The sequence below is a fragment of the Triplophysa rosa genome, linkage group LG19 (assembly GCF_024868665.1).
Source record: "Triplophysa rosa linkage group LG19, Trosa_1v2, whole genome shotgun sequence".
In the NCBI taxonomy this organism is placed as follows: domain Eukaryota; kingdom Metazoa; phylum Chordata; class Actinopteri; order Cypriniformes; family Nemacheilidae; genus Triplophysa; species Triplophysa rosa.
The window spans coordinates 13,131,785-13,155,094 of NC_079908.1; the positions used below are offsets into that span (position 1 = coordinate 13,131,785).

General features: G+C 39.3%; 1 protein-coding gene across 4 annotated transcripts in view; it reads right to left on the bottom strand.

The window, feature by feature from the left end:
* Positions 1 to 23,310, bottom strand: part of gria4b (glutamate receptor, ionotropic, AMPA 4b) — an 82,552-nt gene that overhangs the window by 9,979 nt on the left and 49,263 nt on the right. For all 4 annotated transcript variants that reach the window (XM_057359737.1, XM_057359736.1, XM_057359739.1 and 1 more), the window contains exons 7-11: positions 17,850 to 18,017; positions 15,633 to 15,737; positions 13,569 to 13,679; positions 9,845 to 10,051; positions 8,249 to 8,622 (exon numbers count right to left, since the gene is read on the bottom strand). In XM_057359737.1, the coding sequence (XP_057215720.1) occupies positions 8,249 to 8,622; positions 9,845 to 10,051; positions 13,569 to 13,679; positions 15,633 to 15,737; positions 17,850 to 18,017 (965 nt within the window). The remainder of the gene's footprint in view (positions 1 to 8,248; positions 8,623 to 9,844; positions 10,052 to 13,568; positions 13,680 to 15,632; positions 15,738 to 17,849; positions 18,018 to 23,310) is intronic.

Consider the following 23,310-nt stretch of genomic DNA (forward strand, 5'->3'; position numbering starts at 1 on the left):
TGAAAATAAAAAATAATGATACATAAACAAAAAATAAATAATGGCATTTAACAGACTGTAAAACTGATTTTAATTGGATTTTAATTGTTTAAGATGCCTCGCATCATAAAATCCTCCCTTTACTGTATTTTATTAAAAGTACGGAGTACATGTAGTGACTTGAAATTCCATATGAAATGCTAAGTGATCCAACACGCTCGCTCCTGGAACAGTCCCTAAACGCTAAACTGTATGCAGACACACCATTCAGGCCTGGTGACGTCTGAAGATCAAATGCGCCGGCTCTCGCACTAACTGTGCCTAATCTATTTGACTTCGTAAGACAAAGCCAATTTAATAAGAGCCTAAATTGAGTGGACACGAAACCAGTAAGTCACCCCTCAGGTCTCGCCGCCTCACCGTAGCCTGGCATACAGTATCATTCATAAAGACATATGATTTATGAACAAATACGTGTTTTCTCTGGTCTCCTGTAATGTCGTTTCATGTAACACAGAGCCTCTGATCACAGCTCAATGATAAGAGTTAGACTGCCTCTCTGGATTTCACACACACACATCCAAAACAAGTAAACTATCACCAGCACTATCCTCAAAGCGGCTCATTATCAAAGCGGTGCCATTAGAGCTGTGAAATTGAATCTGTTACTGTCACCGAAGCCCTGCATTACTCGCTGCAGCCGCCAATGCAGATTTCTCATGCAAAAAGACACATCAGCATGCGCGTATGAGAGCGAGAGGATGTTCAGAGAATACAAATTACATTCTAAAACGTTAGCAGAGCTTTAAGGGGGGAGATTCGCGGCAGCGTGGAAAAAGTCGAAACGGGTGAGGTAGAGAACGGAATAGGGAGACCTTGACACACCGTAGATAAATGGAAAGGTCACTGACTGCAGCCACAGTAAGCCTCCAGCATTTTATTTATTCATGGTTTCCTCTCTACTGCTCTGATTAAGATTTAATACCTGCAAATCAATTTCTCCACGCATGAAACCAGAGTCATTCCCAATCACACTGCACATTACTGATCTCCACCGGCAAATTGGAGAAATCAAAAAGCAAGCTCTCACATTAGGCCACTGAAATACACTCATTCATATTTAGCAGCAATTTCTATTGTCAAAAACAAGCAGCAGCATCTTTGTTTTTAAAAACTCAATTCAAATTAAATTTGAACATAAAAATCAGGGTAGTTGGCTAATAAATCATACATGTGTCCTATAGTGTGACAGCAAAATTTTGAATACAAACTTTTAATATTACATTGTTTTATATTACTAATAATTATACTTATCATATAAAATAGCACAAGAGAGATTTATCTTCATTGTTATTTTTTTCAACATTTTTGCTTCAAGTTTGCATATTAGTCTGTCAACTACACATAGATGGTTTCAGCAGTAACAACATAAACAAACGTTATGCGGCCCAAAAACGTAACTTCCGGTAGATCTCCATAAAGAATCAAGAACTGCTGAGTAATTTAATTTAATATAAAATATTAATATAAATTAATATTAATATAAATTAAATATAAAATAAATTGTTTATAACTTCGCTCCAGGCAAGTGTCCAATAAAACAGTCTATATAAAGGAATATTACTTTTAACACATTACGATATTAAGTTACTCATTACAGTAACTAATTACAAAAAGTAAATAAATAATTAATAACTAAATAATAAATTACACAATTCCAAAACAAACAGTTATTTTCCCCATTTACACTGAAAAAAGTAATTTTACTTCTTCAACTGAATTAATTTAAATAAGTTATTTCAACACAATTAAAAAAAAATTGTGACAAGTTTTTATGCTCAGTCATCTAACTTAAATCATTAATGTAGTCCCAACTTTAATATATTGTGTTGTGTAAGCTCTAGAAGAGTTTTCAGAATGTGCGAAAAGAATGTTATGTATTAACGAAAAAAAAGATCTGATTACGCAAAAAATTCACGTCACCGCGCATACCACATGCTATTTCAGGCATGCCTTTCATCTGTGTATGGTCATAAATCTAAAAAGGAAATTACAGTTCAAGGGTATCAACTTTTATTCCAGTGTATCTTATGGAGATAAATGATTCGAGGGCTGAAATGATCATTTTGGCATGAAAAAAAAACCTGGGGCAATGTTGTAGCTTCATCTCCACACTCTCATTTCCTTCACTATAACAGCGCTGGCCTGGTGAGTCAATCATATCCCTGCATCAATCCCATGATGCCTCTCTCCTCCCAACCCTATAATAATTTCCAAGCCATCTACAGAATAAAAGAAGTCACTGAATAGAGGCAATTACTGGAGCAAGATCGACCATAAAAATACAAAAGCAGGTACGGAAGAATCAAGCAACGGCGAGAGAGAGTACAGAGAGAGATTAAGGATGATAAAGAAAGAAGAACTGTTCTATGACATGTTTTATATAAAAAAAATTGTATAGCGTGCGGCTGTACAGTGAGATAAAATGCGAGGACGCAAAAAAAGCAGACGGGATGCAAAATTACAGCTTTTCTGACCAACACCGGCCTCATATTTTCCATACATCTCCTCCTCTTTATACATAAGTACATACTACAGCTGCAAACACAAGCACGCTTGACAAAGTAGCTCAGCATCACACACTCGAATAAATATTACTCAGTGCAATCAAAGCACTTCAGGGACTTAGGTCACCGAAGCATGAAAACTATGGGTGGGAATATAGATGCGCTTTCTCCGAAGGCTTTATATATAAGAGCTGCTGCCCTACCAAACATAAGACTATCATTAGCATAGCTTAATTCCACGTTTATCCTGTATATCAATATCAAGGGTCTTCATTCGTTCTGTGTGTGTTTGCAATCTGAAAATGAGTTTTTTCCCGATCTTCTCATGTTTGATATGGTCTGATGCCCACATGCATTAAGAGTACAGTACAAAACCTCACATGGCAGGTGCTGGCTGTTTCGAGGACCAGGAAGCTGCTCTACCTTTCTGCTGATGACACCTGCCAGCTGCCCGAGCCAAAAACACGACAGGGAAACAGGCAAGAGTTACGACCTGGCCTCATCACCAAAGACGCCTTCAGCATTTTCATACCCATCATCTTCACATCATCCTCATCTTGTTTAGAAAACACTTTAACTTGATGTGGAAAGTGTGAACAGGAAGGGTACATTATTTAATAGAGTGATGAATTAAACTGAATTAATTACACATAGATCAACTGTAAAATAAATAAAAGAATAAAATTGAATAAAGAAGTGTTGAATAATGCAACTATTACCACCCCTCCCTTCAAAGCACTATATGGTTGCTGACACAGGACTAAGATGTCGTCACATTTTCACTTCTTTGCCGAAGGAGATAACGTATTTACGAAACACGCTCTGTAGAACAGTTTGTCTGTTTAGGGCTTCTGTAGAAACAACATGGCAAATTCCATGTAAGGGGACCCGCGGTGTATGTAGATAGAAATAGCTCATTCTAAGATAATAACGCTTCATTATGTAAGGTCTTTATACACCCGTGAAGACATAGTTACAGGGGCGGATTTAGTGATTTGGGGGCCCTAGGCAAATCCATGTATGGGGGCCCCAACTATGCACCATTTAACTTTACTGCAACCCTTATTTTTCTTTCTCCTCAAAGAACACAACTTTTCACCCCCAGTCAAAGTGACAGGGGAAAACTAAGCTTAATAAACACAGATACTGACTAATTAAAAAATATATAATAATGAATTCCCAAATGAAAAACATGGGATAAGTGTCTTAACAAAACACTTATATTAAAGTTCTAAAAAAATTGATGAAATGAAAACTAATAAGTTATATAAAGCATTAAATTTATTCAATCAAACAGAAAAGTTGAAAATTTGAATATAAGCCTTTTTTATAAGACTTTTTAGCCCATAAGTAACCAGTCTAACTAAATGAGCAAAGCTCATTCACACCCTACGTTCTCTTGTAGTTCACTGAGCTTTAAACGATTCATTGATCTCTTACATTCTGTGTAAACAAATTGGTTCAAAGGAGTCATTTGTTTGCGAGTCGTTCTAATCGCAATGTGCGTTCATACTGGCGAACTCGCTGTGTACAGAATAACGCTGATTCAACGAGCCAACGTCACAGCTAAAACATTATAATGATGTACAGCAAGTTAATTTAGGAAATCTTTTCAAGAAATTCAAGAAAATGTAAACACCTGAACAGCCGTGAAACACAGCTAATACAGCTCCTAATATAGCTCTTTTACTGAACTCTTCAGCGTCTCACTGCTGGTAATGAAACAGCGCCTCCATTGTTTCGTAACTGCAGCTACAAATGACAATCTGTTTAATAATGCACTCATTGTTTTTTGTGAAGACACTTGACATATTTTTGACGAGAGTCTAAGGCGGCACGAGATTTGACTGAGGCGGCCGCCTCCAATTTCTTTATGCAGGAAAAACCCTGATCTGGGATTACTATATACAAAGTGTGCCCTCTCTCCGTGTTTTTTGTGGTTAACGACCTTTCATGCATGTAAATGTGACCAAATTTCTGTACTAGTGCGTACAGTATGAATCGTTAGCACTGTACTGACGTTATTATATTATGTCTTTATGTGCCCATCGGTCTGCGCAGCGGAGTCAAACAACCTTTCTACCTTTGAACTGGCCCTCTCCTACCAAGCTCACAGCGCTCTTTGTTTGACAGATTTGTTTTGGTCGTCAGTCATTATAACTGTGTTGTCGGTGTTCATGGAGAAATACTCACTGGCACATTATCATTGCTCGTGGCCGGGAGAGTGCTGTGTCTGGCGGGAGAGAGATGCGCTACTGCTGTAGGAGTTTGTGTGGGGAAAAAGCAGAGACTTTGGCAATAATCTTTTGTAAATTGTCTTTTTTCCTCTCTGCTGATGTAGCTGTGTTTCTTTGTTGTTTTATTTCCCTGTGACTTTTACTTCGTTTTGCAGCTAATGTACCACACAATGACACTCTCGCTGTGGGCAGTTCTACTAATTTCGCCGCTGCGTTAACTTTCTCTAGCTGGTGTCGACTCTAATCTATAATGGGGGGAGTGCCTTAGTACAGATGTAATAACGTAAAACGTTAACAGGGATATCCCGACTATTTTGATGATTACTTGGGGCTCTACGTGGCTGCTGACATGGTTTATTGGTTAAGTCCACCCCTTCCTTTTGGGGGCCCCTGTTAGCTCGGGGCCCCAGGCGATTGCCTACCTTTGTCTAATGGTAAGTCCACCCCTGCATAGTTTGTATATTATATTGCATTTCTTTCAAAAGATCCTCCAAAAAATTACACATTGGACCTTTAAATCATATTAAAGTAGTTCTTATCTATGCTGGGCTCTTATTGGCTGCCTTGCAGTTTTCTAATGAAAGATGTTATTATCTTCACAATGATATTTTGTCTACAAAATAATTTAAAATATATAAGCAAATCTCTTTATATCAAATGATTTTTAAGATCACACAGTCAGTCTAAATTTTTGAAAGGTAGCGTACGTCACAGTTTCGCAATTTCGTAACTTCCGTTTCATGCCAACTTCAAACCAGTGGCGACGTATGATTGAACGCCACAGAGCCACGGTGGTGCTTACACGTTTTGTGAAAATCATCCTACAAATGGCTTTTTATAGCCGTTTCCACATATAAAAGGAAAAAGAATCTTAACATTTTAAAAAATGACACACTTCAGCTTTAAAATGTGCACATACAATCAGGCGTATAAAAACTAGCCGTAAAGCAAATCTGCCCATTTGAATAAACAACAGGCTGTTAGTCGAGGAGAAATAAAGGACATAAGGAGAAATAAACACTGCCGCACAACTGCGTCATCTTGTCTAAATCAAGAGCTCTGAGGTGAAGGCACATGCTGACTAAAGAGAATTAATGGCACATACTAAAGTAAATTAATGGAAGTTCTCTTTCTCCACTTTTTAGAGCCATTTCATCGTTTAAGCATTCAGTCCAATTCATGAATCTTATTAGTTCTATGCAAAATGATGAAGTGCATGATTCTTAAAGACCTAAATGGGTCCTTTTAAGCGAAATCAAAACCATAGGCTCTCTACAGCGCTGTGATGTGCAGGCTATAGAGCAGAACAGATAGACTCTATGGTTTTGACAGCACTTGAAGTACCTGCCGTCTTCCTCCACGTGTTCTGCTTTTTATTGCTCTTCTCTTCCCCTTGTCCTGTCATGAGTGATTTCTTATCTGGTGGGGGCTGAAAAATAAAGCCTGTTTTTTTCTCTCTTCTCTTGATAACACTTCTTAAAGAGCTCTATCGTGGTAATGCAGGTATTTGTTACACACAGAGTACACAAGAGAGGGATGAGGGAGCGGATGTCAAACCCCTAGGTGAGAATCACAGACACATAAAAACAAAGTGCCACACGGAGTAACAATGGATGACTAGAGCGTTTTCTGCCGGCTGGGGAATCGAGAATTGGCTGTGTAGACACACATGAGATATGTGGACATTGACGACAGATAGTGATGAGAAATGACCAGTCATTTTGAGTCCAAGTACTGGGCTTCCCATTGGCTGCATAAAAGGTGAGATTGAATGTCTGTTGTCTGTGAAAGGCTTAAGGGCTCAGCATACTACATTCGAAATCGAAAAACGACCGTCTGTGACCTGATTACAAATTTCGATTTCCAAACGACAATTCGTTTCACTAGTTCGCCGCAGCAAACCAAACAGAACTCTCCGGGAAAGGTCGTGTTGGCCGGTAAACACCCTCGAGGCACCATTGGTCCATGGCCATTACGTAATAGGTGGGTGTGTTATGTAGCGCCGCCTGGTCTTGGGAAATAACGCGTCATTTTATTTGCATACGTCATGTAAACCCCGCCTCCAGAAACAAAGGGGTGTTGGATTGTTCGAAAACACTATACCGTCTCTCAACGTTTTCTAGCTTCGTTTTACCCCCAAACGCAGAACGAAAGCGCAATTCGCCTGGACTATGCCGAGCCCTTTATGGTCAATGATATGGAATTAAAACAAACTAAAGCCGCGGAAAGAATTAAGAGAGCACTCCAGAATTATTTTCAGTTTTTATGAATTTACTATTTATAGGTACGTACATGTTTCAGTAAAATGATCGTTTTGTGAATATTTCTCACAAATTCCTAATGAAAATGTTTTTTTTTTTTTTGAATTTATTTGAATAAATTGAAAGGTGACAAACCGGTCAAAATAACAAAAAAGATGCAATTTTTGGAGATCTTCGATACTGCAAAGAAAAGAAGTTCGTATTCATGTTTAAACAACACAATACAAATGCTTCAAATGTATTTTAGGATTAGTTCAAAAATGGATATTTGATGGAATAAGCCTGATTCTTTCACAACTTTCATGTGTCTTGTCATGCTGTCAGTCTTTCACATGTTGTCATTCCTGAGGTTTGTTTCTGTTGAAATCCAACAGACACTATACTAGAGAAATGACCACAATACATAAAGAAATGCTTTTTAAAGGCAAAACTGGAGTGATTGCTTAATTTTTTCTGCGGCTGCATATACAGTCTTGACTTCTAGAGCCAATTTCTCTTAAAAGTTCCTTTAAAAGTCTTTGCACAGAAAAGCCACCAAATGATGATCATTCAAATATTAAAATACAAGCAAAGAACTGGAAAAATGAACTGCAAAATTTGTCCATTTTCAAATTATTATTATTACATAATACAAATATTACATAAATCAAACTTTATTTTAAAAGATGCAGTCCCTAATAAAAGCGTCCAAAGTTATGCAATAAACAACAATGATCCAGTATGGATGCAGCACAGTGATATGGTGAAGAAGAGGCCACCGTTTGGACCAATCAACATTCAGGACAGAAACTATCCCTTGCAAAATTAACATTGAAGCACAGGTGTGGCATGCTGTTTAGCTGTAGGCCGTGACACATATGGTAAACAAGTTTAAAATATACACAGTATAACAAATTAACAACTAAATATGACCATTTTAGTGATAATTGTGATTGGCCGTTCACCCTCCCCATGATTCAAAACAGACACAGTTAAACAAAGACTTGATGCAAGTCAAGTTTGCTTTTCCTTTGTCTGTTCTTTCATTCGAACTGGGTCGAACTTTAAAACTCGTCATTGAATCACTATGGAAACTACAGAAAGGACTCTATTTCAGGTATCAGATATTACCACATCATTTGTCATTTAAGAATACCAGTGGTCACTAACGTCACACATGCATTATTTTCCCTCAAGAATGATCCTAAATCTTTGAGTTACTGACCTGGGTGAGATGTCACATCCCTGCTGCATGAACGCTCCCAGGGAGAACCAGAGACTGTTGAAGATGCCGAACTCGTTGGGGGGCTGGTCGCTGGGCGGACCGTCGGTACCCTCTTCCGGTTCCTCGGTGTGCCACTCGTACGGGCTGAAGCGGCTGACCAGGAAGAGCACCACGCTCACGCCGATGTAGGCGAACACGATGCACATCCAGATCTCGTAGGCCAGCGGGTCCAGGAAGGAGAAGACGCCCGGCTTGGACTTCTGAGGTTTCTTGATCATGATGGAGATGCCCAAGCTCATAAAGGGCTTTGAGAAGTCAATAACCTCCTCCCGGACCAGAGTTATAGTCAATGGGGCCACAGCGATTTCCGCTTTCTGGAATAAAACAGAAGTATTAAAATAAATATCTGTATCAATATACATACAGTATAGGGATCATTTTCATTTAATGGATCGTATTTTCACTCTGGTTTCGAAACAAGATGTTGTGTTTATATAGTAACTAAGCCATTTGATTTGCTGATTCCACAGTAATTATCAGCAAAGCTGAGACTTAATATATTTGAGCAACCAGAAGAGAAAAATACTGAGCAGAAAAAACAGAATAATCTTCTGATTATATATTTTACAACTTCTCTAATTGAACAAGGATTTGCATATTAACCCTTAAAAGTCCATAGAGTTCATCCAAGAGGCTTACTATTGAGGTTTGGTGAAGTGGGATAAACGAATCAATGTGAGAAAAGATGTTTACAGCACAAGACAGAAAACACTGAGGCTCTAAAGGGAGGATGCAAGTTTTGCTGCATCCAAAAAACTAGATTATGGCTGGTGACTTAGTGACACTCTGTACCTCGCCAGGGCCGTGCAAGACTAATCCAAAAAGGAAATTAAAGTTTGTCATAACTGGCCAGCACTTCCTAGAGAATGAAAAAACTTGTATGTTTTCCGGTGCTCAGCAAAAATCTGCAAGATGACAAGCACTGGCTGTATACAGTATTCATTATTATTACACGGCTCATTTGAATACTTGATTCTGATTGGCCAGTCGCGACATTCCAAGGGTTGTTCTTTTCAAATAACAACCGCTCAAAACTAATAACACATGACCGGTACTACTTGTATGTTTAATATCCCTCCGCTCCAACAAAGGTTACCGTCTGGCGCCATCTCGTGACTAAAACACTTGACAACCGCTTAATAGCCGCTTGGGACTATATCTTTTCGCGGAAGGTTTACGCTTTCAAAATAAACCATTAATAAGCTAATAAAATGTTTCAAATTCATAGTTTTTGTCCAGTTTTTTTCTCATGTGGCAAGTAGCCGTGTAATAAGCGGGATAATGTACATGCAGCCGGTTGTTATCGCGAAAGAAGCCCCGGCAGTGTGATCAGGACCCGACGTGAAGCGACATTATCCCTTATATAAACTTCAGCCTCTGCAGTCAAGAGACTGGAGGATTGTTTTATTTTTTCATCTTCAGAGGCGCTTCACCTGCTCGGCCTGGGTGTGACTTTCAGCTTGATGTATAAACATATACAGTATACAATATAAACATATAGATAAGAAAATGATAAATAAGTGAAATATAATTTACCCCGTACACCAGCTCCCCAACCATCCCGTTCCAGATCTTTGTCTCTGGGTCCCGAGCTCCGTACTTTCCATCCGGCACGATGGAGATCTTGTACTTGATGCCGATGTGTTTGGCGATTTCGGATGCCAGATCCACGCAGTATCCCTCAAACTGTTCATTTCCCTCGAACATCTCCCAATTCTTCTTGAGCATCACATATGGCCCTTCCTGAACGAACAAGACCACAACGGGATTTCAATGGACACAGGTCAAAGCATAAAAAATGTTTAACATGTTACAGTTTAGTAGCTTGTCAATGTTACACAATTACCAACGGAATGAAAATTATGATCTAAAAGCCTATTTGAAATTTAGCCATGAATTCTTTCAGGAAACAAATGGGACAATATGCATACAATTACAGTCATTATGTTTGAATGTGGTTGACAGATTTGCTAATCAAAAATCAGATGTGTGCAGTTGAAAAATGCACAACAAAAATAATATTATATGTTATTGCTTTTTAAATGGACACGAGTCGATATTCGCCAACAATACAGAGAATAAAATCAAAGACATTCAATTACGATAAATGCTTCTGTAAGAGTGTATGAGCTCATGCGCCACAATAAAGATTTCATACAAGCATTCACACAAGCACACACAATACACACAATGTCCAAAAAAGCTGTATATTGCATACAGGAGTCATGACTGAAAGAAAATGATCTGACCCACAAAATGAAGGACCACAATTTATTACAATTTCACGTTTTTATCAAACATTGAAACAGAAACTTGCTATTGTAAACCTGTCATGAGCAATAATATACAACTTTATGTTATTGAAGCATATGTGAGAGTATCTGTGGTCAAAAATGCCGCACCACAAAACACAAATAGTCTATTTCACAGTATTGTGTACCGTAAAAAACAATAGCTAACACATCACATGGTGTCCTACAGCATATCAAAATTTTGACTTGCAATGAAATGGCAGAACATTTTCGTAAAAACACAGAAAGCATGCACACCCCTTTAACAAATATTTTCTAAGCCATATGGCTAGCCTAAAATGATGAAAGGCAGGAAAGCCCAGTAGAGAGAATGAAATATTTCACACACTGCAAATAGAGAGCTCTACACGAATGTCAGCGGAAGAGTCTTTTCATCTTAAATTTGTTTGATGCATGAGAACGCAGCCCTCTCCTTAAATCTTTTTTCACAAAAACGAGTGTGTTGTTCTCGGGCAGTAGTTTCCTACAAGCCAAAAACTGGAAAAAGCACCAGTAGCCGGTAAACCTTGGATCATCTGTATTCTTGCAACACACCTCGAGCTGTATATAGGCAGCCATGCAAAATGATGTTCTTGGTAAGAGCGCCTAAATTATTTTCTATTTACAACTTCTACCTTCAAAATCATGAAATAATTTGTATTGTACAGCACAGCAGGGACTCTTGATGGATAACCATGCTTTAGGAATTCCTAATGAATGCATATGGACAAGAATAATGAGTTTATACAGTGTGCTATATTTCATAACCAGCATGTTATAAAACTTGGAACTTCTGTGTTGAGACTTTTATGTACAGCACTTTGGTCAACTGCGGTTGTTTTAAATGTGCTTTAGAAATATATTAAACTTGAAACTTGAGACATAGGACACAAATGTTAAATAAAGACTTCATTTGGATATTATGGATGCATACACTTTCCCAATTTATAGTGTAAAAAATTATTTGCTGCCTTAATTTTTTTTAAGTATAATGACCTTGGCTTTACAAGTTTGAAAAGTTCAAGTAATGCACATAGTTTAAATGTTGACTTTACCTAAAAATTTAAATGGATAGTTCAACCAAAAATGAAATTCTGTTATCATTTACTCACCCTCTTATCATTTTAAAATCTGTATGACTTACTATCTGGCCAGCAACCATATCACCATATACCCCAAGACTGGTTGCGCACTGGAGCTAAGCAGGGCCGAGCCTGGTCAGTACCTGGATGGGAGACCTGCTGGGAAAGCTAGGTTGCTGCTGGAAGAGGAGTTAGTGAGACCAGCAGGGGGTGCTCACCCTGTGGTCTGTGTGGGTCCTAATGCCCCAGTATATTGACGGGGAGACTATACTGTCAAAAAGCACCGTCCTCTGGATGAGATGTTAAACTGAGATTCTGACTCTCTGTGGTCATTAAAAATCCCAGGATGTCCTTTGAATAAGAGTAGGGGTGTAACCCCGGCATCCTGGCCAAATTCACCCATTCGCCTCTATACATCATGGCCTCCTAATCATCCCCATATGTACCAATTGGCTTTGTAACTCTGTCTCCTCTCCACCAATAAGCTGCTGTGTCACATATGTGTTTGTGTTGTGTTCTGGCACAATATGGCAGCCGTCGCACCCTATTGACTTCCATTGTATAAACACAAAAACACAATTCTCAAAATATCTTCTTTTGTGTTGGACAGAAGAAAAAGTTGTATACAAGTTTAGAGCAACACGACAGTAAACAAATGATGACAATTTTTATTTTTGGGTGAACTATCCCTTTAAGTCAAAGGCCCACATGCTTAACTTTTCTCCATTCAGTTCAGTCCTACTGAAGATGGTTATCTCAGAAGTTCGAGTTTGTTTCGAATCCAGGAAAGAGCATCCCTGGATCTGAATTTCTTCTCTCATATTGTAATCCAGACAAAGTTAGATGTGGGATGTTCAATCTCCTTGCCTCCAAACCTCAATTTAACATCACCGTCAAAAATGAACATGAGACATTTGTTAGCTAGTTGACTAGCTAGTAGCGCAAAATGAGTGAAAGCGTAGACATTTATTAAGTCCTTAAAAACATTCCAGCATAATGAAAAAACCTAAAGTTTACTGAAAAGTTGGTTGCCACCATTTTGGAAATGGAGTTAAAAGACACTTCTCGCTGAGGTTGGGGTTGAATGATCTTCAGTAGATTTTACAAGTCGGATGTCGACTTCGAGTGCAGTTCCAGCGGTTATTATAGAGCTTCGGATTGTCTGGAACGCACCATCAGTTCTCATTGTCTCTGTGTGTCCGTGCTTGATTTCACCTCAGCGGACTCCACCAGCGTCTCAGTTTCTTAATAAAGGATTCCTCACCAGGGGCTGAAAAGAGGAGGATTTGCTTGAGGTGCGACACTCCAAAACCTCAAACTTAAAATAGCACATATGTCCAAACAAACACATTGCAGTCCATTAAAACTCTATACATTGATAAACATGTCATTCACGATTCCCTTGACAGCACAGATAATGCAAAATACAGAAAGTATCCCATGCTTTATCGTAATTCACACACAAGTTTACAATTGACAAACTTGAACAAACACAATAAAAGCACGAAACCTGACACATCAGTTGGAGCAACTGAGGGACACACGGCGTTCACGATGCCATGGCGGCCAACATTTACACGGGAAGCTGAGATGCTTTTCAGCGCATGTAGAAACATTTGGGTTATCTGAATGGATAGCTGTATGATTGACAGGTCACAAAGAAAGAGAATGTGCTTTGATGAACAGCACAGCGCAGCTGGGAATTCTGCAGCGCTCGCAGATCTTAATCTGTGCGTGCGTGTTATGAAGGATTCATCGCTATTGCAGAATGTTCATCTTTTCACCATGTATATGAGAGGAGCTCTAGGTCCATGGAAGCTTTCAGATGAAGGACAAACACGGCTTCGACTTGTTGTGTGAAATATGTAAAAAATCTGCTATACTTACCATAATAGTAGTCACGATTACAGTTCTGTTCTCCATGCCAGACGTTTCATTAGGAAGCAAGGCTTGATCCTGGGTCAGAACCAACTTATCAGCATCGTTCCAATAGCCGATCTGGAGCAGGTAAAAGGAAAAGAATGAGACTCCAGACCCAACAGAGAGAGTAAATGCATGCAAGCCTGCCAATAGGGCTGTGTATGTAAATGTGCATGAATAATGTATGTGAGAAGGCTAAAATGGCACTGTTGTTTTTGAATAAAATGCCTAAATATTCTTAAAGACCAACATTTTGCAATATATACTTTGAGTAAGTGTCTTGAATACACAAAGACATTTTTACACAGTTTGAAGCACAAACCTCACTATGGTTAAAGACCCCATGAAATCCAAACGGACGTTTTTGTGTTTTTAGTATACATCTATTAGCATCAAAGCCATTGATATGGTGGTGTAGTCCTAAATGTATTAGCCTCCAAACCTCCCTTTACTATAAAAAAATATATACAGTATATCGAGACATCTGGGCTCTTCTAGCAATTTAATGGTGTCGTTCTGTGTATCTGTAAATCTAAACACACTTCATCTTCCATGAGTGTGGCTTTGAAAATGATGTCACTGTGTGTAACATTCTGCTGTGGGATGCAAAAGCCACAGACGGAAAAAAAAACACGAGCGGTGGTTTGCGCCTGATGTCCTTACGAGACCCAGATGAAATACCGAAAGCGAAGCTGGGCTCCGGCATCCGCCTTAAGCAGGGCTCACGACTGGCTGATAAATGAGAGCCAAACTCTGGCGGCTCCCTCCTATGCTGCCCTCATCCTGCTCTCCGCATCATTCTTCCCCTGGTGCACTGCTCAACAGCTGCCAAGAGCCGCCACACTCCATAAAGCACGCCAGAGGCAGAAGGGTTCCCATAACTTCAGAAGAAGGTGCGTGACATGGGACTTTACGGCACGTACATAGCTCTGCTGCTAAAATCACTAGACCATTCAAGGTCTACATTTGCTTTCTTTGTATTTGAACACGGGCGTTTGGTTGTCCTGAACTACGAATACTGGCCAAAAGTGAGAATGAGAATATTTTATTAAAGATGCATTAAAATTTTGTAGGTGTGTATAAACCGAATCTCAGCATCGAGAAGAATTTAAGGAGGCTTGGCAAAAAGATGACAAAAGATGCATTTGATTATAAAGACAGCTCAGAAAAATGACTACAAAATCTTACCAAGAGAGAATTAACAAATATGAATAAAAGATAAAATGATATCCTGTAAGCTTTTTCTATGCAGTTTTGTATATGTTCTTAAATGCTGTGGTTTGGCTATGTGCCAAAAAGTTAACATTGCGAAGGTATTAAACAGTTTTTCTCACTTCGGTTGTTTGTGAAGGGGAAAATTCTGTAAATTCAGAAAAATGGTCCAATAAAAGAAGCTGAATATGAACAGATTCACTTTATTTTTTATACGCCCCGACAGGGGCAATACGGTCAAAGCCCGCTTGTCAGATTGCCCACTCTTTTCGCCAGCTAACGTGGGCATGAAACAGAACAAGCCGTCTCACCGGAAATACTGTGTGGGCGGTTTGACGCCAGAGTGGAAATAACTACCATTTCTATGAAAATTTTTATCCATGATTTATGTCAGTGTTAATAAATTAATATACGCAGCTAAAATGCCTGTAAAACAGAATTTCAACTTGTAACGCATCCATATATCCGTAAGCATACGCATGCTATTGAGTAAGAAACATACAAGATGTCACATTTTACAAAAAGAAAACCGCTGACTAAAAATAAAAAGCACTCATCAGGGGCTCCTGGGATTGTTCTCGCAGAAACAGCTGCATCAAATGAAGCACCCAGCGTTAAGCACACAGAAAAAGACGAGGAATTAGACAGAAATGACACTCGACAGATGCTGAGAGACAAACCAAGAGCAAAGCATGATTACACTTCCTCAGAATCAAAGACAAATTGCCAACATCATCATAAGCATTTTTTAAAGTCATGCATGTGTGAAGTTAAATGCGGCAAACCTTTCGAAACTGTGAGAACAAAATGACATCTTACCCTTCTAGGGCCGTTGCTTTTTAATTCGAAAACATCCATAGTGTAGTTGACCCTGCGCCCGTAGTGGTCGAACTGAACATTTCCTGTTAATCCCTGAAGGCGCACCTGGATTACAGCGATAAACAATGCAATTACAGTTTACCCGATCGCTGCGAAGCACCGCCAAACACTTTCATTTAAACATCTGCTTCCTTTCTTGATTTCTATGAACACTTTTTTAAAGAGTACATTCCTCGAGATCATAAAAAATACATTTCATGAAGTGTTTAATTTTGCCGTGTTTGAATGTAAGCAATCTGCCAAGTTGTAAATCCGAAGGTGAACGAATAACAAAGTTATTATTTTATAAAAAAGGTAATCGACTCTGAATCACGCGAACAAGCCATGACCTGTCCGAATCTTTAACCACAATGTATCTACGTCACTAGAAAAATCCCCGCCTACTGACTGCGAAAACTTAACTCTCTCCTCCCCAAACACTGTACTAGCTCGTTCGTGACGTGTGCATCATGTCTAAGAGAAGTTGTGTTCTATGTAGTGAAACTAAGTCAGTCTTATTTTCACCACCAAAGGAAGAACTTCTGAGGAAAAAATGGTTACTATTTATTTTTCAAACGACACCAAAGGAGTATAAACCGAACGTTTTACTTTGCGCGCGTCATTTTACCGAAGATTGCTTCATCAATCTTGGCGCCTTTACTGCAGGATACATTAAACGTCTTTCCTTAAAAGATGTTGCAATACCAACTTTATTTGGACCTGTAAGCTCCACTGAATCACAACCTGTAAGTGTGACTCTTTATTTTTGTCTTTACTTAAAATTAAATTTGTGTGACGTTATCGCATGTCTGTGTTTAGCTAACGTTACCGTTATTTTTGGGGTTGTTACTGTTTGTTTACCTAACGTTAGCTATAAACTCGTTGCGCTAATGTAAGTGTTCAACCATATTAACTCGCAAAGTCTTTATTTCAAGAACTGCGTGGTGTACTATAGTTATAATAACATCTGAAGATACGAACACCGTACACTGTATGCCGTGATAACTAACTGTTACAAGAGAAGTGTCTAAAACAGTCCTTTTTCTTACTGGCATCTGTATAAGGATTAAAGAATGATTCGTCAGACTCGGGCTCGAACTGTTAAGGTAAAATCGACGCCATCTCTCTCTATACACTGTTAATATCCAACCACCTGCAAACCGTAATACAGTAGTAATGATAGGCGGTCCATTTGCGACACATGCTGAACGCGTTTGACCAATCACAGCAGACTAGACCATTTGACCAATCACAGCAGACTAGACCATCTGACCAATCACAGCAGACTACACTATCTGACCAATCAGATCAGACTACGCTGGCGGAAAGGCGGAGATTACACAGATGAATCGCGGAACGAATCATTTGAGAGTCAGTCAAGAAGTAAGGTAAAAACTGCTTATTATTACGAAATAATAGTATTTTTACATCATGTATGTACATAAACTTGTTGTCGGACACTCCATAAACCAAAATAAGCCCTTAAAAATATTTAGGAATGTACTCTTTAAAGAAACACAACCATACACCAGCATTTATCAAACTGGAGTCTGAACCCCCCTCATTTAAGACAGCCTGAGGGTCTGCAGAAAACTCTGACGATATAGAGACAAATCAGAAACGATGATACTGACTTTACTGATTCTAAGTAGAAATGCAAGAAAGGATGGAGAGTTTTGCCCGGGGCGTCTGAAAATGTAAAACATGGAAGAGCCAAATGCAGGTTTATAGTTTATCTGCGTGCATATATACAAGCGCATTACAAAGTGTACTGTACTCTAGAAAAATGTATGAAGCTCATCTTACCGTGATAACACTTACAAATTACAAAAAACAACTCTGAGAACAGTTCTTATTACTGCATCGAACTATTGCTTACATTATATTTTAGGCACTCTTTTTCTCTCTCTCTCCTCTTGTTTTTCTTCTCTCTCTATCCAATCTTACACCTTTTCATTCCCCCTGTCATTTTCCACCTTCCTTCAATTCAAATTTGGTCTTTCTGCATTTTCCAGATCGACGATTGCTCTTTTTATTCTCTGCCTTCTTTCACCTCTCTGCCTTGTTTTTTCCATTAGATATTTATTACAGCTGTCTGTCTTCCTCACATTCAAACCCTACAAAGAGTCTTTCTCTTCTCTCAGAAAAAGCCTGCGTGCGCTCTTGTGTGCATGTAACCTGTTTGAGCGTGCGCTCCATGTCGATGCCCTGGTTCCAGGGTGCCGCGGGGTTGGCCAGGCAGTCTCCGGCGTTGCCCCTGCGGGAGATGTCCACCTTCTGCCTGCGGAGGTTCCGGAAGGCTTCTGCCATCACCATCACGCCATCATATGTCAGTGCAGACGTGTACTAGAGAAACAAAGAGTCATTGAAAGGTCATATATGATATACTGTACATGTGCATCTATATCATAATTTCAAGTCAGCAGAGACCTGGGATTTGACATTTTTTGACAGGTTTGATATACGGATATATGTTTTTTGTGCATTAGAACATATAATTTTTAAATTGCGCTATAAATATAACGGTCCGATCAAGACAGACAATTATTTTTATTTAGTAGTGCTGATCTTACCATCTTAAGGAATAATACTATGTATCTTAATACAATGTATGTAATACAATGTATTTTATATTTGTCTGGTTTTTATTTATTTTTTCCTTATTTCTATACTGTTTGTTGTCCTTGTTTCGCTACTGCTAAAATGCGTTTTCTGTAAAGCTGCTTTGCAACCAAAACACTTAAAAAAAATGCTACAGAAATCTACATTGAATAAATGTAAGTACTAAGACCAAGCTTGACTGGGTCCAGATCACCCTGCCAGGGTTAATTTCATAATAATGAAAAAAGAATGAGGCATTTCATTTCTGACACAGCTATAACACTGTCAAAAGCAGCAATGAATGACTCAATCTGAGCCTGAAAACGTTGATTTGAAGGTCCAGTGAATTAAATTTAGCGGCATCTAGCAGTGAGGTTGCGAACTGCAACCGATGGCTCACTCCACCGCTTGCCCCTCCCTTTCAAAGCACTACGGAGGCTGACACAGAACTAAGATGTCGTCACGTTTTCGCTTCTTTGCCGAAGGAGATAACGTATTTATGAAACGCGCTCTGTACTGTAGAGCAGTTTGTCCGTTTAGGGCTACTGTAGGAATTCACCATTTTGTTTCATGTAAGAGGACCTGTGGTGTATGTAGATAGAATGAACTCATTCTAAGGTAATAAAAACATAACGCTTCATTATGTAAGGTCTTTATACACCTCTGAACACATAGTTATGTATATTACATTGCATTTCTTTCAATAGATCCTCCAACAAATCAAACACTTGACCTTTAATCCAATCTTGTAAGACTAAAAAACTGATTTTAGAGGATAAAGCTTATTTTTAGGTTACCTAATTATTATTTTTTTTACATTCAATGGAATTAGTTGCCTGGGAACACAGTAAATTATACAGTTTCGTTTGTGCACTGTAAAATGTTTTTATTCATTCACCTAAAAATATGCTTCACTTAACAGGGTATGACCCACTCAAACAGACTACATTATCTTACATCAACAACGCTTTGTGTTGGTTCAAAAATTGCTTTCATAGCTCTCCCTATGAGCAGAGGACACAGGTAACCAGGTGAAATCGTTTTGCTGCAGAGGACAGTTGCCTCATGGGAAAAAAACAAGCACAGTTGCCTGAAAGCCAGGGACAACACAACACAAGAAAAGAGGAGAGCAGTGACGCGTTGCGGAGAGACTCACATTCTTGTCATTGCACATATTAGAATCAGGCAGAGCATGTGAAATCAGTGAGCTCTGACACACTTGCTGTGATGCGTTTCTTGTTCAGCCTCTGGTGGGTGCGGGGAGAGTCGGTCAGCTTCTATCGGCGGCCGCCCTGATTGCACCATTAAGTGGCTTGCGCATTCTTTTCTCTGCCTCGCTGAGATAAACCGGCACTGAATGAATCACTGCAGGCAATGCTGTATTTTTTACAAAAGAAAGAAACTGCGGCTCAGCATACGTGCATGCTTTGGCGGCCTGATGCACGTATTTTTCACTCGTTCTTTTGTTTCCTTTTTTAAATAATATGATGTGGATTATATCATCAGAGCGTCACCTGAACTAGTCGTACACACACACACACTGCTTCAACCAAAAATCCTCCTGCTGTGTTCGCAGGATGCCCTGTTGGTTTGATGGCTGATGGTTGAAAGAAGCAACTCTGACAGTGCAGTAGAACGTATTTGGTGTTCCATTGACAGATCTATGGGGCTAAGTGCTGGGAATTTTTGTACTGATACAAACAGAATACAGAAACTACAGAATAACCCCTGGGCAAAAATGACAGACAGGCAACAAGAGATGGTACGAGAGAGTGAAGTGAGAGAGGGAAATAAGTGATTGAAAAATGATTTAAAGGAAAAGTTCACCCAAAAATATGGGTTTATCCGATTCTATACAGTACAACTCGACTCCTTGAAGACATATTTATATTTATACTCCCACCACAATGTTGTGGACAAACGTTAATTATCAACGATGTTGTCAGGTTTCTGACTCCCGCAGGACAGACAGAAGTATTACATTAGCAGCAGTTTAATCACTCCTGCTAATGCCCAGCACTTCCAACTTCATCTGCTCCCCTAAAACACATGGATTGATCTCTGGAGGAAGAGAGTCCTCAGAAGGCAGTGCGCCTCTGGGATTTAGAAAATAGCATTGGATGAAAAGGCTAGAAAAAGGCGAACTGCTCAGAGATTTTACAGAGTTTTGGGGTCTCTGCTGCGCTACTGTCTGAGGATGGCTTAGGGGAGTAGCTTAAGGTATTCAGAGTAAAGGAAGTGTACATCAAAGGTTAGAGTATGTGCACCACAGGTGCTTTTGGAACAATGGTGTAAATCACATCTGTAAAAGTGTACATTTATATGGATTTAGACTCATTCATTCAATCTTTATATTATTTCTGCATTTCTAATAATAGTAAACTCATGAAAATAACAGACTAACGCAAATATAACTAGGAACTAAGTTTGGAAAAATCATTGAAAAAAAATATATGTTATGTTATTACATATTCAAAGTGGCTACTCTTTAATTTGCATGAAATTCTTATTAAACAGTATTGAAGGATACGGTATATTATCCTTTTGCTGCTGTTCTTCTTAAAACTTGTATCTCCATATTCGTGATTTTTATTTTTTGCCATATATCATTATTATTAGTCACCCTCTTCATATCAACTAATATAAAAATTATAGACCACAGGTTAAAAGTTTCCCACATTTTAGAAAAATATTAAGCACACCAAAACTGTGGAATAGCACAAAGATGAGAATTATGTTGCAATTAAAAGAATAGAACCTAAGAATAAAACTTGTTATATTTAAGCATCTTCAGTGTGGTCACCTTTTTCCTAGTATTGCATTTTATCAAGCAGCTTCTTAGGGTTTTATCCTAGTGTTTATATTAAAATATATAAAATTAGCTTGTTCCTGCCATTTTAGACTCTTCAAAGTGTGTTTGCTTGCCAAGCGGATGGGTGGACCACAGCATAAACCTGCATACTAGTCCATCTCTGTCACTCTGCACCTCTGATACGGTTAACCCCAGCAGCCCACTCTGCCCAGCGGTGTGCAGTGAGAAGCAGCCGCCTGTTAAACTTATGTCCCCTTAGGCCACGCTGAAGGGAGTTCCGTTGCCACGGCGCATCACCGGGCAGGGATCAATAGAACCGCCCTCCAAAGAATGTCATCCTCATTAGCCCCACAGGGAAAGTCAGCCTTGGTAAAAACGGATAAACAAAAACCCTTCGACAGGCATATCGGATCACTAGCCATATCTGTCTACTGAGACACGGATACACGGAATAGCCAATTATAATGCAAGTGTATGATTTACCGTAGAGGTCAACTTGATATGGTTAGTTACACAGTGGGCTCAATCCTACCGTGCAAACAACTACACCATTCCTAAAGTAAGCATATTGAAAATGCATGTACACCAGGGGTTCTCAAAGTTTACATTCAAAGGTCCAAATCTGAATTCTCATCAACGTCATAATTTTTTTACAAAACTTGTTTTAATAAACATGCTTATAATTTTATGTAATAATTCAACTTTACATATGCTAATTATCATACATGACTTATCAAGTCGTAGCCTACTTGCATTTTCTCTCTGAACTGTTACATACACGGACAGTACTGCATTTTTATAAAACTAAATGCCCAAAAAACAGATCTCATTTACATATTTTTTGTTTCTGAAATAGTACTTTAGTGTAACCTGCAGTCACTTCAACTGAATTGCTAAAATCTTGAATTATAACTGCAATACACAGTTATACAGCAGTGAATTATATTATTTGATATATCATGCAACATCAACGTCTGTCTGTGCAACAAATGTGCATATTTACAGACGAACTACGTTCATATTCATATGCCCAGACAGTCAGTAGCATTGTAATTATTGTAATCATTCATTCACAAGTCTGCTGCGGTTAAGTCAGTTAAATGTGCTGCTAACTCTGCCGGACCGGTTGCTGCACAGAGTAGATGCCGAAAAAGATGAGCTGCGTCGGAAAGGCAAAACCTCGCGGTAGTGGGGCGAACCCGGCGACATTTTTCTACTGAATGAAAGATAAAGTTCATCCCAAATGTCGCTAGTTGCTATGCGCTTTGTCTGACAGAATCCTTGGTTTGCGCGACTCTTTGTGTGTGCGTGTTTGTGTGTCACGGAGGTTTGATGAGCATGCACTTGAAATATGAAGTGGATGGATGTGGGTCCGGATCGACATCCCTCCCGGTCCGGATTGACATCCCTCCCGGTCCGGATCTGGCACTGGCTGTGATTCGACATGAAGCTAACACGACTTGTAATTTACAACAAATCTATAGAGGGTATGCATTGACGTCATTTTCCCACGTGAACATGCCGGGACACGCTCCCTTGAGTGGCAAAACTAAGGCAAAATTGCTGCATTCAATAGAAGGAACAAAAACAGGGACTAAAACACGCAATTATTTGCTGTAACTACAAGCAGCTGTACTCGACGGTGATCCTTACGACTATCTTATGACTTACAAAGGAATCAGGTGTTCTTAGACATTCAAATGTTGCTCGAAATTGCATTTCCTGATATTGTAACCATTCATACCCTCTATAGACCTTCTTTAAAATCTGCTCGTCCAATCAAATTAAAGGACCAGAACTAATAACAGTAATAATGGAGATTAAAATAGCTTTGGATATGATCTTTATACTTTCTGGAGACCACAAAAGTGGTTAAATTGGGTTCCCTTTCGAGAGCGGTCTCTCGACATTGCGGAAGCTTCCGCATATGGGAACTCCTCCCTTCTCACCTCTCCTGAAGTCTTATTGGATAACGCCAGTGAAACTGGCCTATTGTCGCGCTCGCAACCGAATGTAATTACTGGCGACCCGAGACAGTATAAATACAGTGCACAGCGACAATACCTCAGAATCTTCTCTTTCCCTCTGCCATCGTTGAAATCGTCAGAAGCTTCTTCATCCGATGGCCGCCTTCTGTTGTCTTTGCGCGGGTCCCATTGACCCACAGGATACGCACGACCATTGCATCTCCTGCCTGGGCCTAGCCCACGCTGAGGCGGCGTTCGG